The sequence below is a fragment of the Dendrobates tinctorius genome, unplaced genomic scaffold (genome assembly GCF_039654945.1).
Source record: "Dendrobates tinctorius isolate UK_male_01 unplaced genomic scaffold, ASM3965494v1 ptg000008l, whole genome shotgun sequence".
Taxonomy (NCBI): Eukaryota; Metazoa; Chordata; class Amphibia; order Anura; family Dendrobatidae; genus Dendrobates; species Dendrobates tinctorius.
The window spans coordinates 42,065,463-42,085,445 of NW_027361676.1; the positions used below are offsets into that span (position 1 = coordinate 42,065,463).

General features: G+C 43.1%; 1 protein-coding gene across 5 annotated transcripts in view; it reads left to right on the forward strand.

The window, feature by feature from the left end:
* Positions 1 to 19,983, forward strand: part of CLCN3 (chloride voltage-gated channel 3) — a 158,790-nt gene that overhangs the window by 84,798 nt on the left and 54,009 nt on the right. For all 5 annotated transcript variants that reach the window (XM_073577234.1, XM_073577230.1, XM_073577252.1 and 2 more), the window contains one exon: positions 16,757 to 16,914. In XM_073577234.1, the coding sequence (XP_073433335.1) occupies positions 16,757 to 16,914 (158 nt within the window). The remainder of the gene's footprint in view (positions 1 to 16,756; positions 16,915 to 19,983) is intronic.

Here is a 19,983-nt window from a genome sequence, read left to right on the forward strand (position 1 = left end):
TCCTGAGATCTCACCGAACCCCTCAATGGTCTGCACAGCATGATCCAATGAAGCCTAGGGGTCCCCTAGGAATAACAAAAGGTCATCCACATACAGGGCCACCTTTTCCTCCAAATCGCCATATTGAAACCCCTTTATTGCCTTGTTGCGTCTAATAGCAGCCGCCAATGGCTCTATCGCAATAGCGAACAGGAGCGTTGACAATGGACAGCCTTGCCTCGTTCCTCTATGCAGCTGTATTCCCGCAGACATTACCCCATTAATCTTAACTCTAGCTGTGGGTTGAGTATACAATAGCTGAATCCAGGCTGTAAATTGAGGACCACAGCCCATACTATGCAGCAGTCTCCACAGGTATGACCATTCTACAGAGTCAAAGACTTTTTGGGCATCAAGTGAGGCTATCACCCTCCCACCTGGGTTATCGACTGGCAACTGCAAATTGAGATATAGGCTCCGTATATTGGCTGCTGTTGGGCATAAACCCTGATTGATCCATATGGATCAATGTATCAATAACACCAGTTAGTCGGTTCGCCAGCACTTTAGCCAGTATTTTCACATCAGCTGTCAGCAAGAATATTGGCCTGTATGAATCTGGAATTCCTGGATTCTTACCGTCGTTAGGAATCACCACTATCACCGCCTCCTCCATAGACACAGGCAAAATCCCTTCTTTCATAGCCTCCTCAAACACTATTATAGCTTGGGTAGCAGAATTTCTTCTAGGTGTTTGTATTCTCATTAGTCATGCCATGCAGAGCCATCTCCAACTCCTCTACTGTGATAGGAGACTCCAACTTATCCCTATCTTCCATAGATAGTGTCGGAAGCAGTCCCGTTCCTAGAAATACCTCCGCCCCACCCCCTTCCCCTCCCATTCTACTCGATGAATAGAGGTTCTGGTAAAAACCTGCGAAGACCTCCAGAATGTCGGGCGTCTCAGTAACCCTTGTCCCCTTTGCACTATCCATACTATGTATAAATGAGCTGCCTCTCTGGGCTGCAGCTATAATCGACAATAGATGACCAAATTTTTACCCTTCTTTGTAGAATCTAATCTACTGAAAAGCCTGCTTCTTAGTTGCTTTATCTAGTAGTAACCTATTGACCCTTTCACGTGCCTGCCTAAGTGTCAGTTGGGTGTCGGGTGTAGCATGCTGTGCCATTTCTATGTCCTCCATAGTTAGGGCTTCCAGACTATCCACCTCATCTCGCTTAGTTTGTGTCTTTCTCCTACATATATCCCTGTATAGAATTCCCCGGAGATATGCCTTCATGGCGTCCCATACCACCAGAGGGTGAGTACTAACTATCATCATTATGGACAAAGAATTCCCCAATCTCCCGCATGATGCCCTGCATATTTATATGTTGTATCCAGGCCGGATGTAACTTCCACTCTTACCTTATCCCCCCTCTCAAACGCTCCCGTTTAATGGACACAAGGATGGGATTGTGGTCCGAGATCACTCTGTAAGTATCGCACATCCCCCACCACTGCATTCATCAACTCATCAGCTAATGCCATGTCGATGCGAGATAGGGTATTATAAGAAGCTGAATAGCAGGAGAAGCACTGTTTCCCGTCATTTCTTACCCTCCAAATGTCCATCAAACCCATTTCCCGAACTAAATTGCCAAATGGGGTTATAGTGTCACTCAATACTCTCAACGGCCTCCTATTCCTGTCCCAATCAGAGTCTATTACATTATTATAGTCACCCACTATCAAAAGAGGCAATACTCCCCCTCTTCCTGAGAATTCCCAAGTCTCCCTCAGCTTAGTACTCGAGTAGGGGGGTGGAATATAAATAGCGGCAATGCACATAAGGTGGCCAAATAATTTACATTTGATGACTACACACTGCCCATCCGGGTCAATATGCACCTCTATTTCCTCATATTGTATTGAAGTATACCCCCCCCCCCCCTTGCGTAGCTATAAAAAGTAGAGTGGTAGGCCCTCTGTATCCATCGCCTATTCAAGAGTCTCGTTGTGTCCGGTAAAAGATGAGTCTCCAGGAGGCATACCACCGATGGGCCCTGGTCTTGTATATATTTGAATATAGCTGCCCTCTTAGTTTTTTCAGATAAACCCCTAAGATTCCAACTTAGTACCTTAATTTTCCCCCCTTCCATAGTGTTGATAACTGGAATTATTAATCGGTGTAGTTTTCCCCCTTGCTGTCTGAACCCATCCCTCCTCCCTCACCCTCCCCTTCACACATCCCCCCCTCCTGTCCCTTCCTCTTCCCCCCTTCTTAGTGCATATACTCTCAAAGAGAGCTGGGTAATCTGGTCCCTGGCCCCCCACCACTATGCTACTACATTCATCTAATTGCATACGTAGAGCAACTATCTTCCTAGCTTCCCCCCCCCAGTCCTGTTGTCAGGATAGAAGATCCCATTGTAAAACATCATCAATAATATAATAAAACATATATACAATTCAAATTTTGGAAATTATAACAATAGACACCCCCGCTGTGCCCAACATTGGGCAACCACCAAATCTCAATCATCTCGCCCCGCCAAAGCCTCAATCTCAACCATATGCCAGTGGATCTAAAGATCATATTCAGGAGATCAAGAGGCGTATAATAAAAGGGCCAAAGAACCGATGGCAAAAAAAAACCCAGGAAAACCAGGAACAAAGCCGAATCCTACCAAAAATCAGTTATTCGACAGGAAAAAAAAGGTTAAGAATTCCTTGCGAGACACTGAAAGATGTAATATGTCCTCAGCCAACCATCTCAGGCATAGTCCTCTTGACTAATCAATCAATTCCAGCTCATGTCTTCCCCTGGAGTTTATGCGCATTAATGTCAATCCATTGGTTAGCTTCTATGGGATCGATGAAAAATTGCACTTTATCAAGCGCCACCACCCTTAGTTTAGCCGGGAAAATCATGGAGTGCTGCACTCCCAGCTCTCCAAGACGCTTCTTCACTCCTCCAAATTGCATACGCTGTTTTTGGACTGCAATAGAAAAGTCTGGGTAGATAGCTACTTTTTCACCATTCATGGCAAGAACCCCCATCTCTCTCGCCCTCCTTAGAATTATGTCTATATCCCTATAATGGAGAAGCTTAGCAAGCATAGTGCGTGGTCCCCTACCCGGTGGTTGTGGCTGCATGGGAACTCTGTGTGCACGCTCCACAGCAAAAAAACTTGGTCAGAGTATCTGTGCCAAATTTCTCCCTGAGCCACTCTTCCATAAATTCTGTGGGGTTTCTCCCTTCGGATTTTTCCGGGAGGCCAACAATCCTTATATTATTACGTCTAGAGCGATTCTCTAGATCATCATTTTTGCCTACTATTTCAGAGATTTGCTGAGCGAATCTTTTTTCTGCTTTCTGGAGTTTAGTGATGTGGTCCTCTGCTTGTCCCACTCTTCTACCTCTTCTGTTCTGGTATCAGCTTTTTTCATATCTATTTTTTTTTTTTTTTAAACCAGCCACTTAGGCTGTGTTCACACACAGCGTTTTTTTAGCGTTTTTTACCGCGGTTTTCACTATAAAACCACTAAAAATAAGGTGCACAGTCATTTCTATGCATTTTGCACTTTTTGTGCACATTGATGCGTTTTTTTACCGCGGAAAAACCGCATCGCGGTAAAAAACGCAGCATGCTCATTAATTTTGCGGATTTTTCCACGGTTTTGGCTTCTTCCATGCGTTTAGAAACCGCTGCGGTAAAAAACCGCATCAAAACCGCGCAAAAAAAAACGCGCAAAAACTGCCGCGGAAAAATAGGTGCAGTTTCTGGGAAGGGATTCAGGTTTTTGTGCAGAAATTTTCTGCAACGTGTGCACTTAGCCTTAAGATTGAATTCCCAGAACCTGCTGTGTCAGTGTGGTTAAGGCATTCTTACAGAAGGAGACCGCGGCAAATATGTCCTTCAGTGTGGGATTCTCATAATCCTCCCCTGCCTTCTGGGTCTCACCTGCCCCCACCACAGCTCCTCCATTTTGCGGCTGTTCCTCGTCCTCCCCCATCTCTCCCAGGGAACCCTCTGAATCATTCTCCTCCTCCTCCCCTTGTTTACCTCCAGATCGCAGGGAATCCTCCTCAGTTCTAGCAAACTTCTTCAGCTTAGCTGCAGCCTCCATACGTCTCTGACATTCAGTGTTGCCTCTCTCCACCTCCTTCCTGGCTTCAGCTCCATCTTGTGAGCTGAGTACATCTCCCCTTCCTGCATCTTTCTGTCTCTGGCGGGTCATGGCTCCTCACCAGGGCTTCAGAATGCAGCTGCAGGTAGTCTCCCCCCTTATCTATCTGCTCCTCTGGCCGAGGATATCCGTGGTATCTGCGGGGATTACTCCAGGCACCAGAGGGAGAAACAGACCCTGAGTCCTTTCACATTGCCTGCCAGGCCACGCCCCTATTGATCATCTTTAGAAACTTCTGGAAAAGGCAACCTTCAAACACGAGACAACTGGAGCAGTTTGCTCTTGAGGAGTGGGCCGAAATACCTGTCGAGAGGTACAGAAGTCTCATTGACAGTTACAGGAATAGTTTGCCTCAAAAGGTTGTGCAACAAAATATTAAGTTAAGGGTACCATCATTTCTGTCCAGGCCTATTTCATGAGTTTTTTATTTATTTTTATTTTTTTTAATTCTGTGGACGCATGGTTGAAAAGCAATGTCTGACTTTCATTTGTTTGTTTTTCATAGATTTTTGATTATTACTGTTATCAGATTCAGGTTATTTCTGTCACCATTGTGGATTTTTCTGTCATTAAATGAGGGGTACCAATAATTTTGACCACGTGTGTGTATATCTCAATAAGGAGAACAAAGAACCCAGCATATTAGGTGCACACCCAAGACAATAGAGGTATATGAAAAAATGTATATAAATTTTCTTGAAAGACAGAAAAAAAAACACACACTAAAAGCATTTAAAAGGCAAAGCACACCCCTAGATGCCCCAAGTAAGTCTAACAATAAGTACTAATAGACAGAAACCATACGGTTGAAAAAACAAGATGTTAGCCTAAATGTACATAATACATAAGACATGACCCAATGACCCCAAATCTGGACGTCCCCAGAAAAACAATAACATACAAACGCTCACTCCAAGCGGCCTCAGAAGAAAACAAGGGGCCCTGTAAGTGGCCCTGTAAAGGAAGGAGTGAGATGAACATCCACTATAGTGATAAGAGAAAATAATATACCAACACTCACTCCAAGAGGCCTAATAAAGGCCAAAGGGCACTGTAGAGAGGGAGCAAAAAACCATCCACTATAAGGATAGGCAGGAAGGCTGAACTGGAGGAAAATGCAGGAGGCAGAAATTATATGCCAAAATATATAAATGGGAAAAGTGGAATCACCATAGAGAGCAGTCCAGCATGGAGCGTCAGGCCGTCAGAGGAAGATAGTTCTGAGACAAGGGCAGTGTGGGGAGCCCCATGTGGATCGCTGCTGGGTGCAGCTTCGACTTCCCCTGACGAAGCTGCACCCAGCAGATTTCCACACACTCATTGACTTGCATGGCCGAGTGCAATGCAAATATCAGATCAAACTTGGTCATGCTGCAATTTTTCGCTTCGGACTGACCTGGTCCGAGGAAAGGAAAAAATCAGACTGAGTGTGATCCGATGTTTTGTTTGATCACACTCTGACGTAAAATAAGGTGGTGTGTATATGCGGCCTAAGGTTAAATTCAGATGTCAATGTATCACACTCCTATCATTGACTACAAAGCACAGACTAGCAACAGGTCTCCTCGTCCAAACTTGACAGCCTCCCATATGCACCATACCTCTGAACAGTCCCAGATCCTGGAGAACTGTCCTCAATTTGGGAACCCCACCACTGTCTCGCTGTAGCTGTCATTGCAGGGAGCCCTTAGATCCCCCTTCCACCATTCAGTCTAGGAAGAGACTGGAGAACCTTCTAGGGCTCTTTGGTAAGCTTTGCGTTCATCGTGAGAAAAGTACAATAGAATAGATTGTTTTGTTTGGTTTTTTTTTAAATATTGTCACTTGACATTTTGACGTGACTGAAAGCCCCACTGCAGAATTTTTTTTACTGCACCGCTGGAGTGGCTTTCGCTGGAGTGGCTTTTTTCTTTTCTCTGCTGCTGCTCCCGTTGGTCTCTGGCGAAAAGTGACCTGCCTGCAGCTCCTGTGTTTCAATATGTCTGAGAGCCTTGCTCTGACTTTCATAGACTTGTATTGAGAGATTGTGACACAGCTTCTGACTTCAGGCCAGTCAGAAGCTACAGTCACAAGAAGGCACAGCGGGACCCCTGAGTGGCTCCGGAAACCGATGAAGACTCCAGAGGGTGAGTATATAACTGGGGGCTTACATTTAAAGCGCCTCTCCAGCGCTGGAAAAACAAAGTGCTTTAATCATTAGGGCAGGACGTTTTAGTCTCTGTGCACACTAAATAGTGGATGAGGGATCCAATGGCTAGGCAGCGGAGATGAGGCTCAAGGCACATGCAAATTAGCAACATTTTTGTTCAATGTGGAGTTGTGCAAAAATGTAGCTTTCTTTTTTTGGGGTGTTTTCTGTTTTGCCTAGCTTCATTAAATTGGGCGGAGGCACTACAGCTCGTCTAATTCATGACGATCTGTTGCGTACCAAGGACATCTTATTCCAATCTTTGAATGAAGTAGGATTTGTGGCAAGGCGCATTCCACTGTCGGATGCTCCGGATTCATTAAGAAGCGTGGACTTTTTAATGAACCTGGAGCATCTGACTCCAACAAGCCCCCTCATCAAGTCTGGCATGTGAACATAGTCTGTCTTTCAAGTTTTTTTGTTTGTTTTTTTTTTTTGTTTTTGATTTTTTAAGGCTAGTTTCACACTAGCGCTTTTGAGCGCAGCGACGGCCGCCGCTAAGCCCCGCCCCCTGCTGCGCCTCCACCTACCGGCGCATGACGCTGCATGCGTCCTGCGTCCCCCATCTTTATCACTGGGGGCGCAGGCCGTGCGCAGTATGCGTTTGGCGGTGCATGCGTCCTTTTGACGGTGCGCCGACCTGCGCCAAAGCGCAACCTGCTGCAGTTTGGTTGCGCTCGGCGCACCGTCAAAAAGGCGCATGCGCCGCCAAACGCATACTGCACACGGCCTGCGCCCCCAGTGACAAAGATAGGGGACACAGGACGCATGCAGCGTCATGCGCCGGTAGGCGGAGCTACCGGCAGAGGCGGGGCTTAGCGGCGGCCGTGCGCAGGCCGTCGCTGCGCTCAAAAGCACTAGTGTGAAACTAGCCTTAGTTCACACCCTAGTGTCTACTGACTTAAAGAAACTTTCATTAGTTTTAGTATGTTAACCTCTTAATGACCACCAATACGTCTTTTTACTGACCCTTCGATACAGGAGAGTAGCACTCCCCGATAAGTGACAATCCTGCTTGGCACCGACCATGGCAGTTTGACCCGCTAGATGCTGCTGTAAATAGTGACTACAGCATCTAAATGGTTAAGAGAGTGTGGGGGCTTCCTCTTTAACCCAATTGGCACTTTCAGATCTTGATTGTGTTGTCCTGATGTTTGCTATGGCAGTTCATGGCCAAATAACGCCTTAGCATCTACCGGCTATAGAAACCTGTTAAAAAGTTATCAAAATTTATATGGTAAAAATAGAAATGAAAAAGTTTATCATGCCACTTGGCAATAATTCCTGAAAAGCACCGAAGGGTTAATAAAATACTTGAAACCAATTTTGAATTCGTTGAGATGTGCGTTTTTTAAAATAACTGTTGTGGTTTTCCAGTATGTAGAAACCCCAGTCATCTCCAAACTGAACAGGTCCCTATAAAAAAAAGTTTGAAAATAGCAAATTTATAAAAATTTGACACTTTTTTTTTTTTTTTTTTTTTTTTTGCTGTTTTATAAATAAATTCAAAACTTATCAACCTAAATTTACCATTCTCATAAAGTACAAATGTCACGAAAAAACATATGTTGAAGCGTTCCAGAGTTATTCCTATATAAAGTAACACTGGTCAGATTTAAAAAAAAAAAAAAATGGCCCTGTCACTAACTGGCTATGTCATGGAATAGGGGATGAAGAGCTGAATATGAAATAGTGTTTTTTTGTTTTTGTTTTTTGTTTCACATCCCTGTTTGTAGCAATATTAGCTTTGAAAGTCTTTATTTTAATTTTCACTAAGACTAAAGAGGCATAAGGAGCATCATGCAGGGAACCCCCCCACAGAGAACATTGGATCCAACTTTGTGTGTGATACATTTAGGCCGGTTTCACATTCGCGCTTTTGAGCGCAGCGACGGCCTGCGCACAGCCGCCGCTAAGCCCCGCCCCCTGCCCCGCCTCCACCAGTATCTCCGCCTCCGGGCGCATGACGTTGCATGCGTCCCCTATCTTCATCACAGAGGGCGCAGGCCGTGCGCAGTCTGCGCACAGTCTGCGTTTGGCGGCGCATGCGTGTTTTTGACGGTGCGCCGAGCAGCGCCAAACGCAACCTGTTGCATTTTGGTTGTGCTCGGTGCACCGTCAAAAGGACGCATGCGCCGCCAAACGCAGACTGTGCGCAGACTGCGCACGGCCTGCGCCCTCTGTGATGAAGATAGGGGACGCATGATGCATGCAACGTCATGCGCCCGGAGGCGGAGATACTGGTGGAGGCGGGGCTTGGCGGCGGCCGTGCGCAGGCCGTCACTGCGCTCAAAAGCGCGAATGTGAAACTGGCCTTATTGGCACTCAGCCCTGCTCTTCCTACTGCTGGCAATCTACTGTGATCACAAGCAATGTGGGGAGAGGAGCTGAGCAGAGCTGTGTCTCATTACAAACAGCTGTAATCTCATGTCAGCTCTACTCTATACCCACTCCCCACACACTGATAGTGCTGTGGGATGAAAGCTGAAGATGCAGAGGGTGTTTTTAACAGGGCTGTGGAGTCGGTAAGCCAAACCTGCGACTCCGACTCCTCAATTTCCCTTACTCCGACTCCACGACTCCGACTCCCACATATATTGCTTATATTTAAGTGAAAAATTTATTGTGGTACAATGTGAACATCAGACATTTAATCATTTCTATGATCCAATAATCAAGATATTTAGATAGAACATAATATCTATTTATTGGAATACAACTTTAGAACACAAAAAACTGTAATAAATTGTAAATATGTAATACACTGTATACATGTATACGGTACAGACCAAAGTTTGGACACACCTTCTCATTCAAAGAAAAAGAAAAAATGCCAGCTTACCCGGTTGGTTCAAAAGATAAGCTGCTATACTGTATAGGCTCTCAGCAACAGATAAGACAGGAGCTCTTGCCAACAATAAATTCAACGGGAAAACTGAGGAAAAGAATTAGAAGACACATTTCTGATGCTATTAACCCCTCCAGCTTCAATCCATCAGCGGTCTCCAGGCATTTTTCACAATATCATTCTGGCAATTTTGATAGCTTCAGGTTTAAAGCAATAGAGTTAGTAACACGGTCTACCAGAGGGGGCGATAGAAAACGTAAACTACTTAACAGAGAATCTGCTTGGATTTTTACTTTGGAAACTAGGATGCCAATTGGCTTAAACAATAGACAAGATTTAATTAGAATGTATTAAAAATCCTAAAATTATGATTCTTATGTTAATAATTATAACCTGCTCTGTCTTAAGTTCATAAATATATATATATATATATATATATATATATATATATATATATATATATATATATATATATTTTTTTTTTTTTTTTTTTTTTTGAGTAAAAATTATATTATGGAAGTATTGTGGAGGATAACATGAGAAAAAAAATCTCTGTTTATATATTCTGTCATATCATGTATTGTAAAATATTTGTAAAATATATGGAAAAATTGCTGCTAGTGTATTAGCTTTTGTTAGGGTTAACACTTGTTTTTAAATAGTTAATTTTATAGGTGGATGCTCACAAGTGTGATCTATTAACGCTTAATCAACTATAGCACCACCTGTCTTAGGATCTTTTCCTTCTTATATCCCAGAAAAATAGCAATGTGTATTATGGCAATGATAAAGGTTTAGCCGAAACGCATCTTGCCGTGCGCTTTACAGCAGTAATTTTTCCTATCTCTGCCTATATTTATAATATGCTGCTATGGATAAATATTTTTAATCTACGTTTGAAATAAAGAAAAAGATTTTTTATGTACTTCAAACTTGGCTCGCTGGATTCATCTCCTTTTCGTTCTCATTCAAAGAGTTTTCTTTATTTTCATAACTATGAAAATTGTAGATTCATTCTGAAGGCATCAAAACAATGAATTAACACATGTGGAATTATATAAAGTGTGAAACAACTGAAAATATGTCTTACATTCTAGATTCTTCAAAGTAGCCACCTTTTGCTTTGATTACTGCTTTGCACACTCTTGGCATTCTCTTGATGAGCTTCAAGTGGTAGTCACCAGAAATGGTCTTCCAACAGTCTTGAAGGAGTTCCCAGAGATGCTTAGCACTTGTTGGCCCTTTTGCCTTCACTCTGCGGTCCAGCTCACCCCAAACCATCTCGATTGGGTTCAGGTCTGGTGACTGGAGGCTAGGTCATCTGGCGTAGCACCCCATCACTCTCCTTCTTGGTCAAATAGCCCTTACACAGCCTGGAGGTGTGTTTGAGGCCATTGTCCTGTTGAAAAATAAATAATGGTCCAACTAAACACAAACCGGATGGAATAGCATGCCGCTGCAAGATGCTGTGATAGCCATGCTGGTTCAGTATGCCTTCAATTTTGAATAAATCCCCCAACAGTGTCACCAGCAAAGCACCCCCACACCATCACACCTCCTCCTCCATGCTTCACGGTGGGAACCAGGCATGTAGAGTCCATCCGTTCTCCTTTTCTGCGTCGCACAAAGACATGGTTGGAACCAAAGATCTCAAATTTGGACTCATCAGACCAAAGCACAGATTTCCACTGGTCTAATGTCCATTCCTTGTGTTCTCTAGCCCAAACAAGTCTCTTCTGCTTGTTGCCTGTCCTTAGCAGTGGTTTCCTAGCAGCTATTTTACCATGAAGGCCTGCTGCACAAAGTCTCCTCTTAACAGTTGTTGTATAGATGTGTCTGCTGCTAGAGCTCTGTGTGAAATTGACCTGGTCTCTAATCTGAGCTGCTGTTAACCTGCAATTCGATTTCTGAGGCTGGTGACTAGGATGAACTTATCCTCCGCAGCAGAGGTGACTCTTGGTCTTCCTTTCCTGGGGCGGTCCTCATGTGAGCCAGTTTCTTTGTAGCGCTTGATGGTTTTTGCCAATGCACTTGGGGACACTTTCAAAGTTTTCCCCATTTTTCGGACTGACTGACCTTCATTTCTTAAAGTAATGATGGCCACTCATTTTTCTTTACTCAGCTGCTTTTTTCTTGCCATAATACAAATTCTAACAGTCTATTCAGTAGGACTATCAGCTGTGTATCCACCAGACTTCTGCACAACACAACTGATGGTCCCAACCTCATTTATAAGGCAAGAAATCCCACTTATTAAACCTGACAGGGCACACCTGTGAAGTGAAAACCATTTCCGGTGCCTACCTCTTGAAGCTCATCAAGAGAATGCCAAGAGTGTGCAAAGCAGAAATCAAAGCAAAAGGTGGCTACTTTGAAGAACCTAGAATATAAGACATACAGTATTTTCAGTTGTTTCACACTTTTTTGTTAATTATATAATTCCACATGTGTTAATTCATAGTTTTGATGCCTTCAGAGTGAATCTACAATTTTCATAGTCATGAAAATAAAGAAAACGCTTTGAGAAGGTGTGTCCAAACTTTTGGTCTGTACTGTGTGTGTGTGTGTGTGTGTGTGTGTGTGTGTGTGTATATATACCTACACTTGAAAATAAAGCCTGCACCTTAAGAAGATGTGATGAATGCAGTCTATTTATTCCAACTATCAGTTGATGTTACTGAAGACGAGCAATGCCTGTCCTGAGCGTCCTTTTGGGCAGCTATGAGGTGTACCTGACTGCTGCTAAAAAAAAGGAGTGTTTAGTCTTTGTGCTATCCGGCTTTCATTCTTTTTGGTACAGATATGATATGGATAGACAGATATGGATAAATGGATATATAGATAGAGCAGATTTCTAATCTGCTTTTGCTATTGAAAACATTATCTATGAGCTCAAAAACCTTTCAGGTGATGCGGTTTTGTAAAAAGCTGATCTGCTTTTGCAACTGAAAAACGTATCCTCAAAAAACGCAGGAAAAACGTTGTGTGTGAATGTAGCCTTAGATCAGGAATAGAACAGTCATTTATAGGACATTTCATAACTTTCCCAAATTCCTATGAAAAAATATTCAGCACATTCTGCATTGAACTACTGTACCCAATTTATTATATATTTTAGGAGTCTGAGTCGGTCCATTTTATACCGACTCCGACTCCACCAAAATGAGCTCCGACTCCACGACTCCGACTCCACAGCCCTGGTTTGTAATGACACACAACTCTGCCTCTGCCTTACTCCACTCCCCGGCTTTCAGGTCTGCATCCACTATATTCCATTAAGTGGCCATGTTAAAATGCAAAAACTAGTGAAAGGTCCTCTTTAAGGAAACACAAAATTATCACCATTTCGCCAATTCTGAACCCATTAGTATTTAGATGTGATGAACAATGCTCTCGGCCTACCCAGCCAGACTCCTAATCGGTGTGGATGTTATACCCATCATGTCTTATAAATAGTAGACATTCAGCAGAAATACATTCTTAGTAGTGATGAGCGAGTATACTCGTTGCTCGGGTCGAGTATTTTGGCGTGATCGGAGATTTAGTTTTCGTCGTCTAATCTGCATGATTTGCGACTTGTAGACAGGCTGAATACATGTGGGAATTCCCTAAGAAACAGGCATTACACTCATGTATTCAGGCTGTCTAGCAGCCACAAATCATGCAGCTGAGACAACGAAAACTAAATTTCCGAGCACGCCAAAATATTCGGACACCCGAGCATGCTCTGGAAAACCTGAGCAACGAGTATACTCGCTCATCACTAATTACACAGGTCAACGAAAAAAAAATTTTTTTCTGGTGTCCAAAATATTTTAATGAATTTGGGGTATTTTTGGGGTGCTGATTCTGAATATGTCATCAGTTTTGCCAGATTGGCTCAAGTTTTTGAGATTTTTGGTATCTTATTTATAGCACTTGTTGGTAAATGCGACGCATCATCTCATTAATTTCTTTGGATTAGTACTTGAACTGAGCAGTTCTCAATATAGTTTTGTGTTAATTAGTGTTCTAAAAGTTTGTTCATAGCTTGATTTTTGCACTAACTTTATGTTGTTGTCTGTTTTCCAGTGAAAAGCATGAACTCATCATGAAGAAGTTGTCTTAACGATCCAGACTCATTCTGTTACATTTGTGGTGAATATACACTGCCAAAACATAGAAGAAACATAACACACTTCGTAAAAAAAGTGTATTTTGCCTATTTTGGGGTTATGCTTGGGGACCAAGACAAGTTTTGGGCACCACACATAGTGTGCAAAGCATGTATCGAATTATTACGAAAATGGAGCAAAGGACAAAGAAAAAGCTTCAAATTTGGTGTTCCAATGGTGTGGAGAGAGCCAAAAAATCATCATGATGACTGTTATTTCTGTGCAGTGCAAGTGCAAGGATTCAATAAGCATAAGAAACGAAAATGGGAGTAACATGGAATCTGCAAGAAGGCCTGTCCCTCATTGTGAAGATGTGCCTGTACCTGTGTTTACCATAAATAACAGTCATCATGATGATTTTTTGGCTCTCTCCACACCATTGGAACACCAAATTTGAAGCTTTTTCTTTGTCCTTTGCTCCATTTTCGTAATAATTCGATACATGCTTTGCACACTATGTGTGGTGCCCAAAACTTGTCTTGGTCCCCAAGCATAACCCCAAAATAGGCAAAATACACTTTTTTTACGAAGTCTGTTATGTTTCTTCTATGTTTTGGCAGTGTGTATTCACCACAAATGTAACAGAATGAGTCTGGATCGTTAAGACAACTTCTTCTTGATGAGTTCATGCTTTTCACTGGAAAACAGACAACAACATAAAGTTAGTGCAAAAATCAAGCTATGAACAAACTTTTAGAACACTAATTAACACAAAACTATATTGAGAACTGCTCAGTTCAAGTACTAATCCAAAGAAATTAATGAGATGATGCGTCGCATTTACCAACAAGTGCTATAAATAAGATACCAAAAATCTCAAAAACTTGAGCCAATCTGGCAAAACTGATGACATATTCAGAATCAGCACCCCAAAAATACCCTAAATTCGATGAAATATCTTTGGCACCAAAAATGCTGTTGACCAGTGTTATTAGTCATGAATTTGTTCTATCGCAGCAAACGGGTGTTATTTGTGCAGACTGTCCTTTCTTTCTCGCTTCATTGGGGGACACAGGTTACCATGGGTGTATGCTGCTGTCGCTAGGAGGCTGACACTATGCAAATAAGAAAGTTAGCTCCTCCCCAGTAGTATACACCTACCGACAGGCCCAAATTACCTCACTCAAAGAATAAATTCTCGTCCCTCCGACAAGGGGATGTCGGATGTCGACCTCGTGGCGACTCGAACAAACCACAAGGTTTCTCGGTATGTAGCCAGGTCTCGGGATCCGATGGCCGTTGGTTGCAACGCTCTTGTGATTCTGTGGTCCCAGTTTCGCTTGCCTTATCTGTTCCCACCCCTTCCCTTGATCCCAAGAATCATAAGAAGATAAAGGCAGAAGGAGATCCCGTTCTGTTAGTAGCTCCGGACTGGCCACGGAGGGCCTGGTATGCGGAGCTAGTGAACATGCTCGAGGACGGACGTTCCCTGGAGACTACCAGACTGTCCAGACCTTCTATTGCAAGGGCCCCTCTTCCACCCGAATTCTCGATCTCTGAATTTAATGGCATGGCTGTTGAGGCCGCGGTACTGAGGAACGCAGGTTTTTCCCACAAGTCATACAGACCATGATTAAAGCAAGGAAACCAGCGTCATCACGCATCTATCACAGATGTTGGAAAGCCTTCTTTAGGTGGTGTGAAGTCAATAGTTTGTTCCCTATGACCTTTTCTCTCCCCTCTGTTCTGGGTTTTCTGCAGACAGGTCTCGACTCCGGCCTTTCCCTCAGTACCTTAAAGGGTCAGGTGTCCACTCTGGCTATCCTCTTTCAAAGGGATCTGGCTTCTTTTCCTCAAGTGAAGACTTTTCTTCAGGGCATCGCTCACATAGCGCCTCCTTACCAGTCTCCGGTCGACCCATGGGATCTGAATCTTGTTTTGAGCGCCCTCCAGCGTGCGCCTTTTGAGCTGATTCAGGATATTTCTTTTTCCCTCCACTCATGGAAGGTCGCCTTCCTGGTTGCCATCACCTCGATTCTTAGGGTATCCGAGTTGGCAACATAGTCCTGCCGTTCCCCTTTCCTAGTTTTGTACCAGGACAAGGTAGTTCTTAGACCGGTTCCTGCCTTTCTGCCAAAGGTAGCCTCCACCTTTCACATCAATGAGGACATCGTCCTCCCCTCTCTGTGTCCTTCTCCAGCTCATCCCTTGGAGAGATCCCTTCACAAGTTGGACTTGGTCAGGGCGATTCGAATCTACCTTGCTTGGACTGCTCCTTTCCGTCAGTCCGATTCCCTGTTTGTCGTCTCTGAATGTTGTCGGAAAGGGTTTCTAGCCTCCAAATCCACCATTGCTCGTTGGATTCATTCAGCGGTTCTGGAGGCATACCACGTCCAGGACAAACAGCCTCCTCCGGCGGTGAGGGCTCACTCTACCTGGGCTGTGGGAGCTTCCTGGACCGTTCGTCACCAAGCTTTCGGCCTTGCAAGTTTGCAAGACTGCTACCTGGTCGTTCCTCCATACTTTCGCGAGATTTTACAAGGTAGATACTCACGCCTCTGCTGATGCAGGCTTGGGTAGGAAGATACTGCAGGTGGCGGTCTCTCACCGGCTGACCTAATTACCCTTCTCTCAACATTTATTTCCCACCCTTGGGACTGCTTTTCGACGTCCCTTGGTAACCTGTGTCCCCCAATGAAGCGAGAAAGAAAGAGGGATTTTTGGTACTTACTGTAAAATCTTTCTTGGAGCCTTCATTGGAGGATACAGCACCCTCCCTTAATGTTGTACCGTGTTGGCCAATGTGCTGTTGCTTTGGTTGGTACATAGGTTGAGTTCTTATAGTCGCTCCTTATACTGCTTTTGCACCAACTGAGGTAATTTGGGCCTGTCAGTAGGTGTATACTACTGGGGAGGAGCTAACTTTTTCTTATTTGCATAGTGTCAGCCTCCTAGCGACAGAGCATACACCCATGGTAACCAGTGTCCCCCAAAGAAGGCTCCAAGAAAGAGATTTTACTGTAAGTGCCAAAAATCCCTCTTTTACTGATTAGGGTTCATCTGTAATTACCATTTGTAGAAAACCACTTTCACCATGCATGATACTTTTATAGGTCTGTATGGGATAAATGAATTGATAGTAGACAAGCAATTATTAGTCTAAATGGTCATCCAAATACTGAAAGTGATGCTTGCCTGCTTATGCTTGTTTTATGCCATATGATCCAGTCACCTGCATCTTAAGACTTTTCATGAATATTTAATGTTGACTTAGGTACGGAAAGACAAATATGACTGACTCTGACTGTCCTGTATTATGCTTTTCATGTAATACAGCTGTTCGCACCAGGAGAGGTAATCTTACCTCAACGTACAGTTCAGTGCTTATTTTTCACTCCCCTAAATATACCTCTTTACAGCAGCTCCCCAATAAAATTTCTGTTGCTTCGTAGGAACACACTACACCATGACAAACGGCGGATCCATCAGCAGCTCCACTCACCTGCTGGACTTGTTGGATGAACCTATTCCAGGGGTTGGCACATACGATGACTTCCATACCATTGATTGGGTGCGAGAGAAGTGTAAAGACCGAGAACGCCATAGAAGGGTAAGTAGATACTGTTGTATGTTTATTTTGCTTTACTATATTTATCCTGCATTACATTTTAGCTGACCTCGCTTTAGGCTATGTGCCCACGTTAGCAGTTTTAAACGCTTAGAAAACCGGACTCCTTCCCAGAAACCGGGCTTTTTATTTCCGCGCTTTTTTTATGCGTTTTTCTTTGCCCGGTTTCTGGGAACATTGGAAATGGCTAAAAATGCACAGCTATGCGGAAAATAATGAGCATGCTGCGTTTTCTAAGCATTTAAAAACGCATGCATTGGCACAAAAAGCCAAAAATGCATTAAATTTGTTTGGAAGCTTCTTTTAAGCCTTAAGGCAGTGTGCTCGCGTTGCGTTTTTTAAGCGTTTCCGCAGCGTTGAGCCGGATCAGGCGCTGCAATAATTGGTTGCAATCGATCGTGGCTCTTGAGAGTAACCGTGCAGACATCAGAGGAACTGTGCCAGTCTGGGAGGTATGTATTTAGGTTTGGACTTCATGATGGCTAGTTTAGCTGTTAATGGTGACTACTGGAGAGGCCCTTAACACCTTATACACGGCAGTTTGGTCTGTATGTTGCATCTGTATTTGAAAGGGTATGTGCGCATGTTAAGTATTTGTCGCAGAAATTTCTACATCAGAAGTGTGTCTCTTGACACGAAAAATGCAAAATAGCTGAAAGAATTGACATGCTGCAGGTATGAAACGTCAGATCTGCAAATCAAAAATAACCAGCGTGTGCATGAGATTTTAAAAATCTCATTGATTTTGTTGGGTCAGTAAAATGCTGCGTTTTTTGCGTAAAAATGTGATTGTGCTCAAACCCCAGTCAAAGAAAAAGGGAGTGAAACCTACAGAGATAAAATTTTTAATTTCCAGATTCCCAGCTGTTTTGGAGCCACGACTGGTGTGAATGAGGGCTTACTCTGCTGTTGGTGGTTTGAAGTCTCTTTATTAATGGGGTTTTTTTGGATGTAGAAAACACTCTTTCCTATAATTAAATTGCTGTTTTGCATGATAGTCTGGTTCATGATGGCAATTGGCAGACCTACCAGATTTTGGAGAGATCTATTTACACTCAAGCTTAGGCTGCCTTCACATATCCATATTTTAACGCCTTAATGACTGGAGCTTTTTTGGTTTTCGTTTTTCGCTCCCTTTCTTTCCAGAGCCATAACTTTTTTTTATTTTTCCGTCAATATGGCCAAGTGAGGGCTTATTTTTTGCTGGACGAGTTGTAATTTTCAACAAAACCATTGGTTTTACCATGTCGAGTAACAGAAAATGGGAACAAAGTTCCAAGTGTGGTGAAATTGCAAAAAAAAGTGCAATCCCACACTTGTTTTTGTTTGGATTTTTTGCTAGGTTCACTAAATGTTAAAAGAGACCTGCTATTATGATTCTCCAGGACATTACGAGTTTATAAACACCAAACATGTCTAGATTCTATTTTGTCTAAGTGGTGAAAAAAAATTCCAAAGTTTGCTAAAAACAAAAAGAAATTGCGGCATTTTCCAATACCCATAGCGATTCCATTTTGTGTGATCTGAGGTTGGATGCGGGCTTATTTTTTGCATTCCGAGCTGACTTTTTTAATGATATCATTTTGGTGCAGATACCTTCTTTTGATTGCCCGTTATTGCATTTTAATTCAATGTCGCGGCGACCAAAAAACATAATTCTGGCGCTTTGATTTTTTTTTTTCTTCTCGCTACGCAGTTTAGCGATCAGGTTAATCCTTTTTTTATTGATTGGTCGATTCTGAATGCAGCGATACCTAATGTCTGTTTGATTTTTTTTTTTTTTTTTATTTAATTTTGAATGGGGCGAAAGGGGGGGTGATTTAAACTTTTTTTTTTTTATTTATTTTTTTCGTATTTTTAAAAACCTTTTTTTTTTTTTTTTTTTTTTTTTACTTTTGGCATGCTTCAATAGCCTCCATGGGACTCTAGAGGCTGCCATAGCTTGATCGGCTCTGCTACATAGAGGCGATGCTCAGATTGCCTCTATGTAGCAGAATTACTGCGTTGCTATGAGCGCCGATCACAGGGTGGCGCTCACAGCAATCTGGCATCAACAACCATAGAGGTCTCAAGGAGACCTCTGGTTGTTATGCTGACGCACCGATGACCCCCGATCACGTGACGAGGGTCAGTGGTGCGTGTATTTCCAGCTTGGCGGCTGGAAGTGCCATTTAAATGACGCTGTCAGCTTTTGACAGCAGCATTTAACTAGTTAATAGGCGCAAGTGGATCGCGATTCCACTCGCACCTATTGCGGGCACTTGTCAGCTGTTCAAAACAGCTGACATGTCTCTGAAAAGATGTGTGCTCACCGCCGGGGGATACTGCCAGCTGACGTACTATTCCATCAGCTGGCAGTAAGGAGTTAAATGCGTACGTCATCCATGTTTTTCACAGATTGATAAACAAATTACACAGTTTCTCCTATCCTTTTTAATGTTAAATACAGACTGCACACAAATGCCATCGTGTGCTGTGCTTGTTTTTCACCGTCCTATAGACTTGTATTGGCACTTTTCATCCGTTTTATCAGAAAAGAAAGTGGACATGTTTCTGTGAGTTTTGCATGGGCACATAGTGCATGTATATTTGACATATACCCATTGTAATCTATGGTACTAGTTCTATCCATGAAAAAAACAATGGCTAGAACATATACCTGCATCATGGATATGTGGATGAGGGCTTATATTGATATTTATCTGATTAAACAGACATTGCAATTTGTGTTGTATGATCGGAGACCCCACAATTCTGGTTAATAGGAGAGATTTTCACTTGACTGATGAGAGACCAAACTACATGTTCAAAAGAATCGGAGCTGTTCTGTAGCACTTGGCAGCAGCTGTTTGTTACACATGCGATGCAGTGCAGCGCTGTTGCTAATGTTCTCGTCCAGCTGTGTATGTGCTCATAACAAAGTGTTTTCAGGAGACTCATTATGATGGACAGGACTACAATGAGAAGTAACCCCTCTATACACAGCTGATAACACAGGATAATACAATAGGTGATGCTCCCCAGCTCCTCCTCCTTCATAATGAGCTTAAG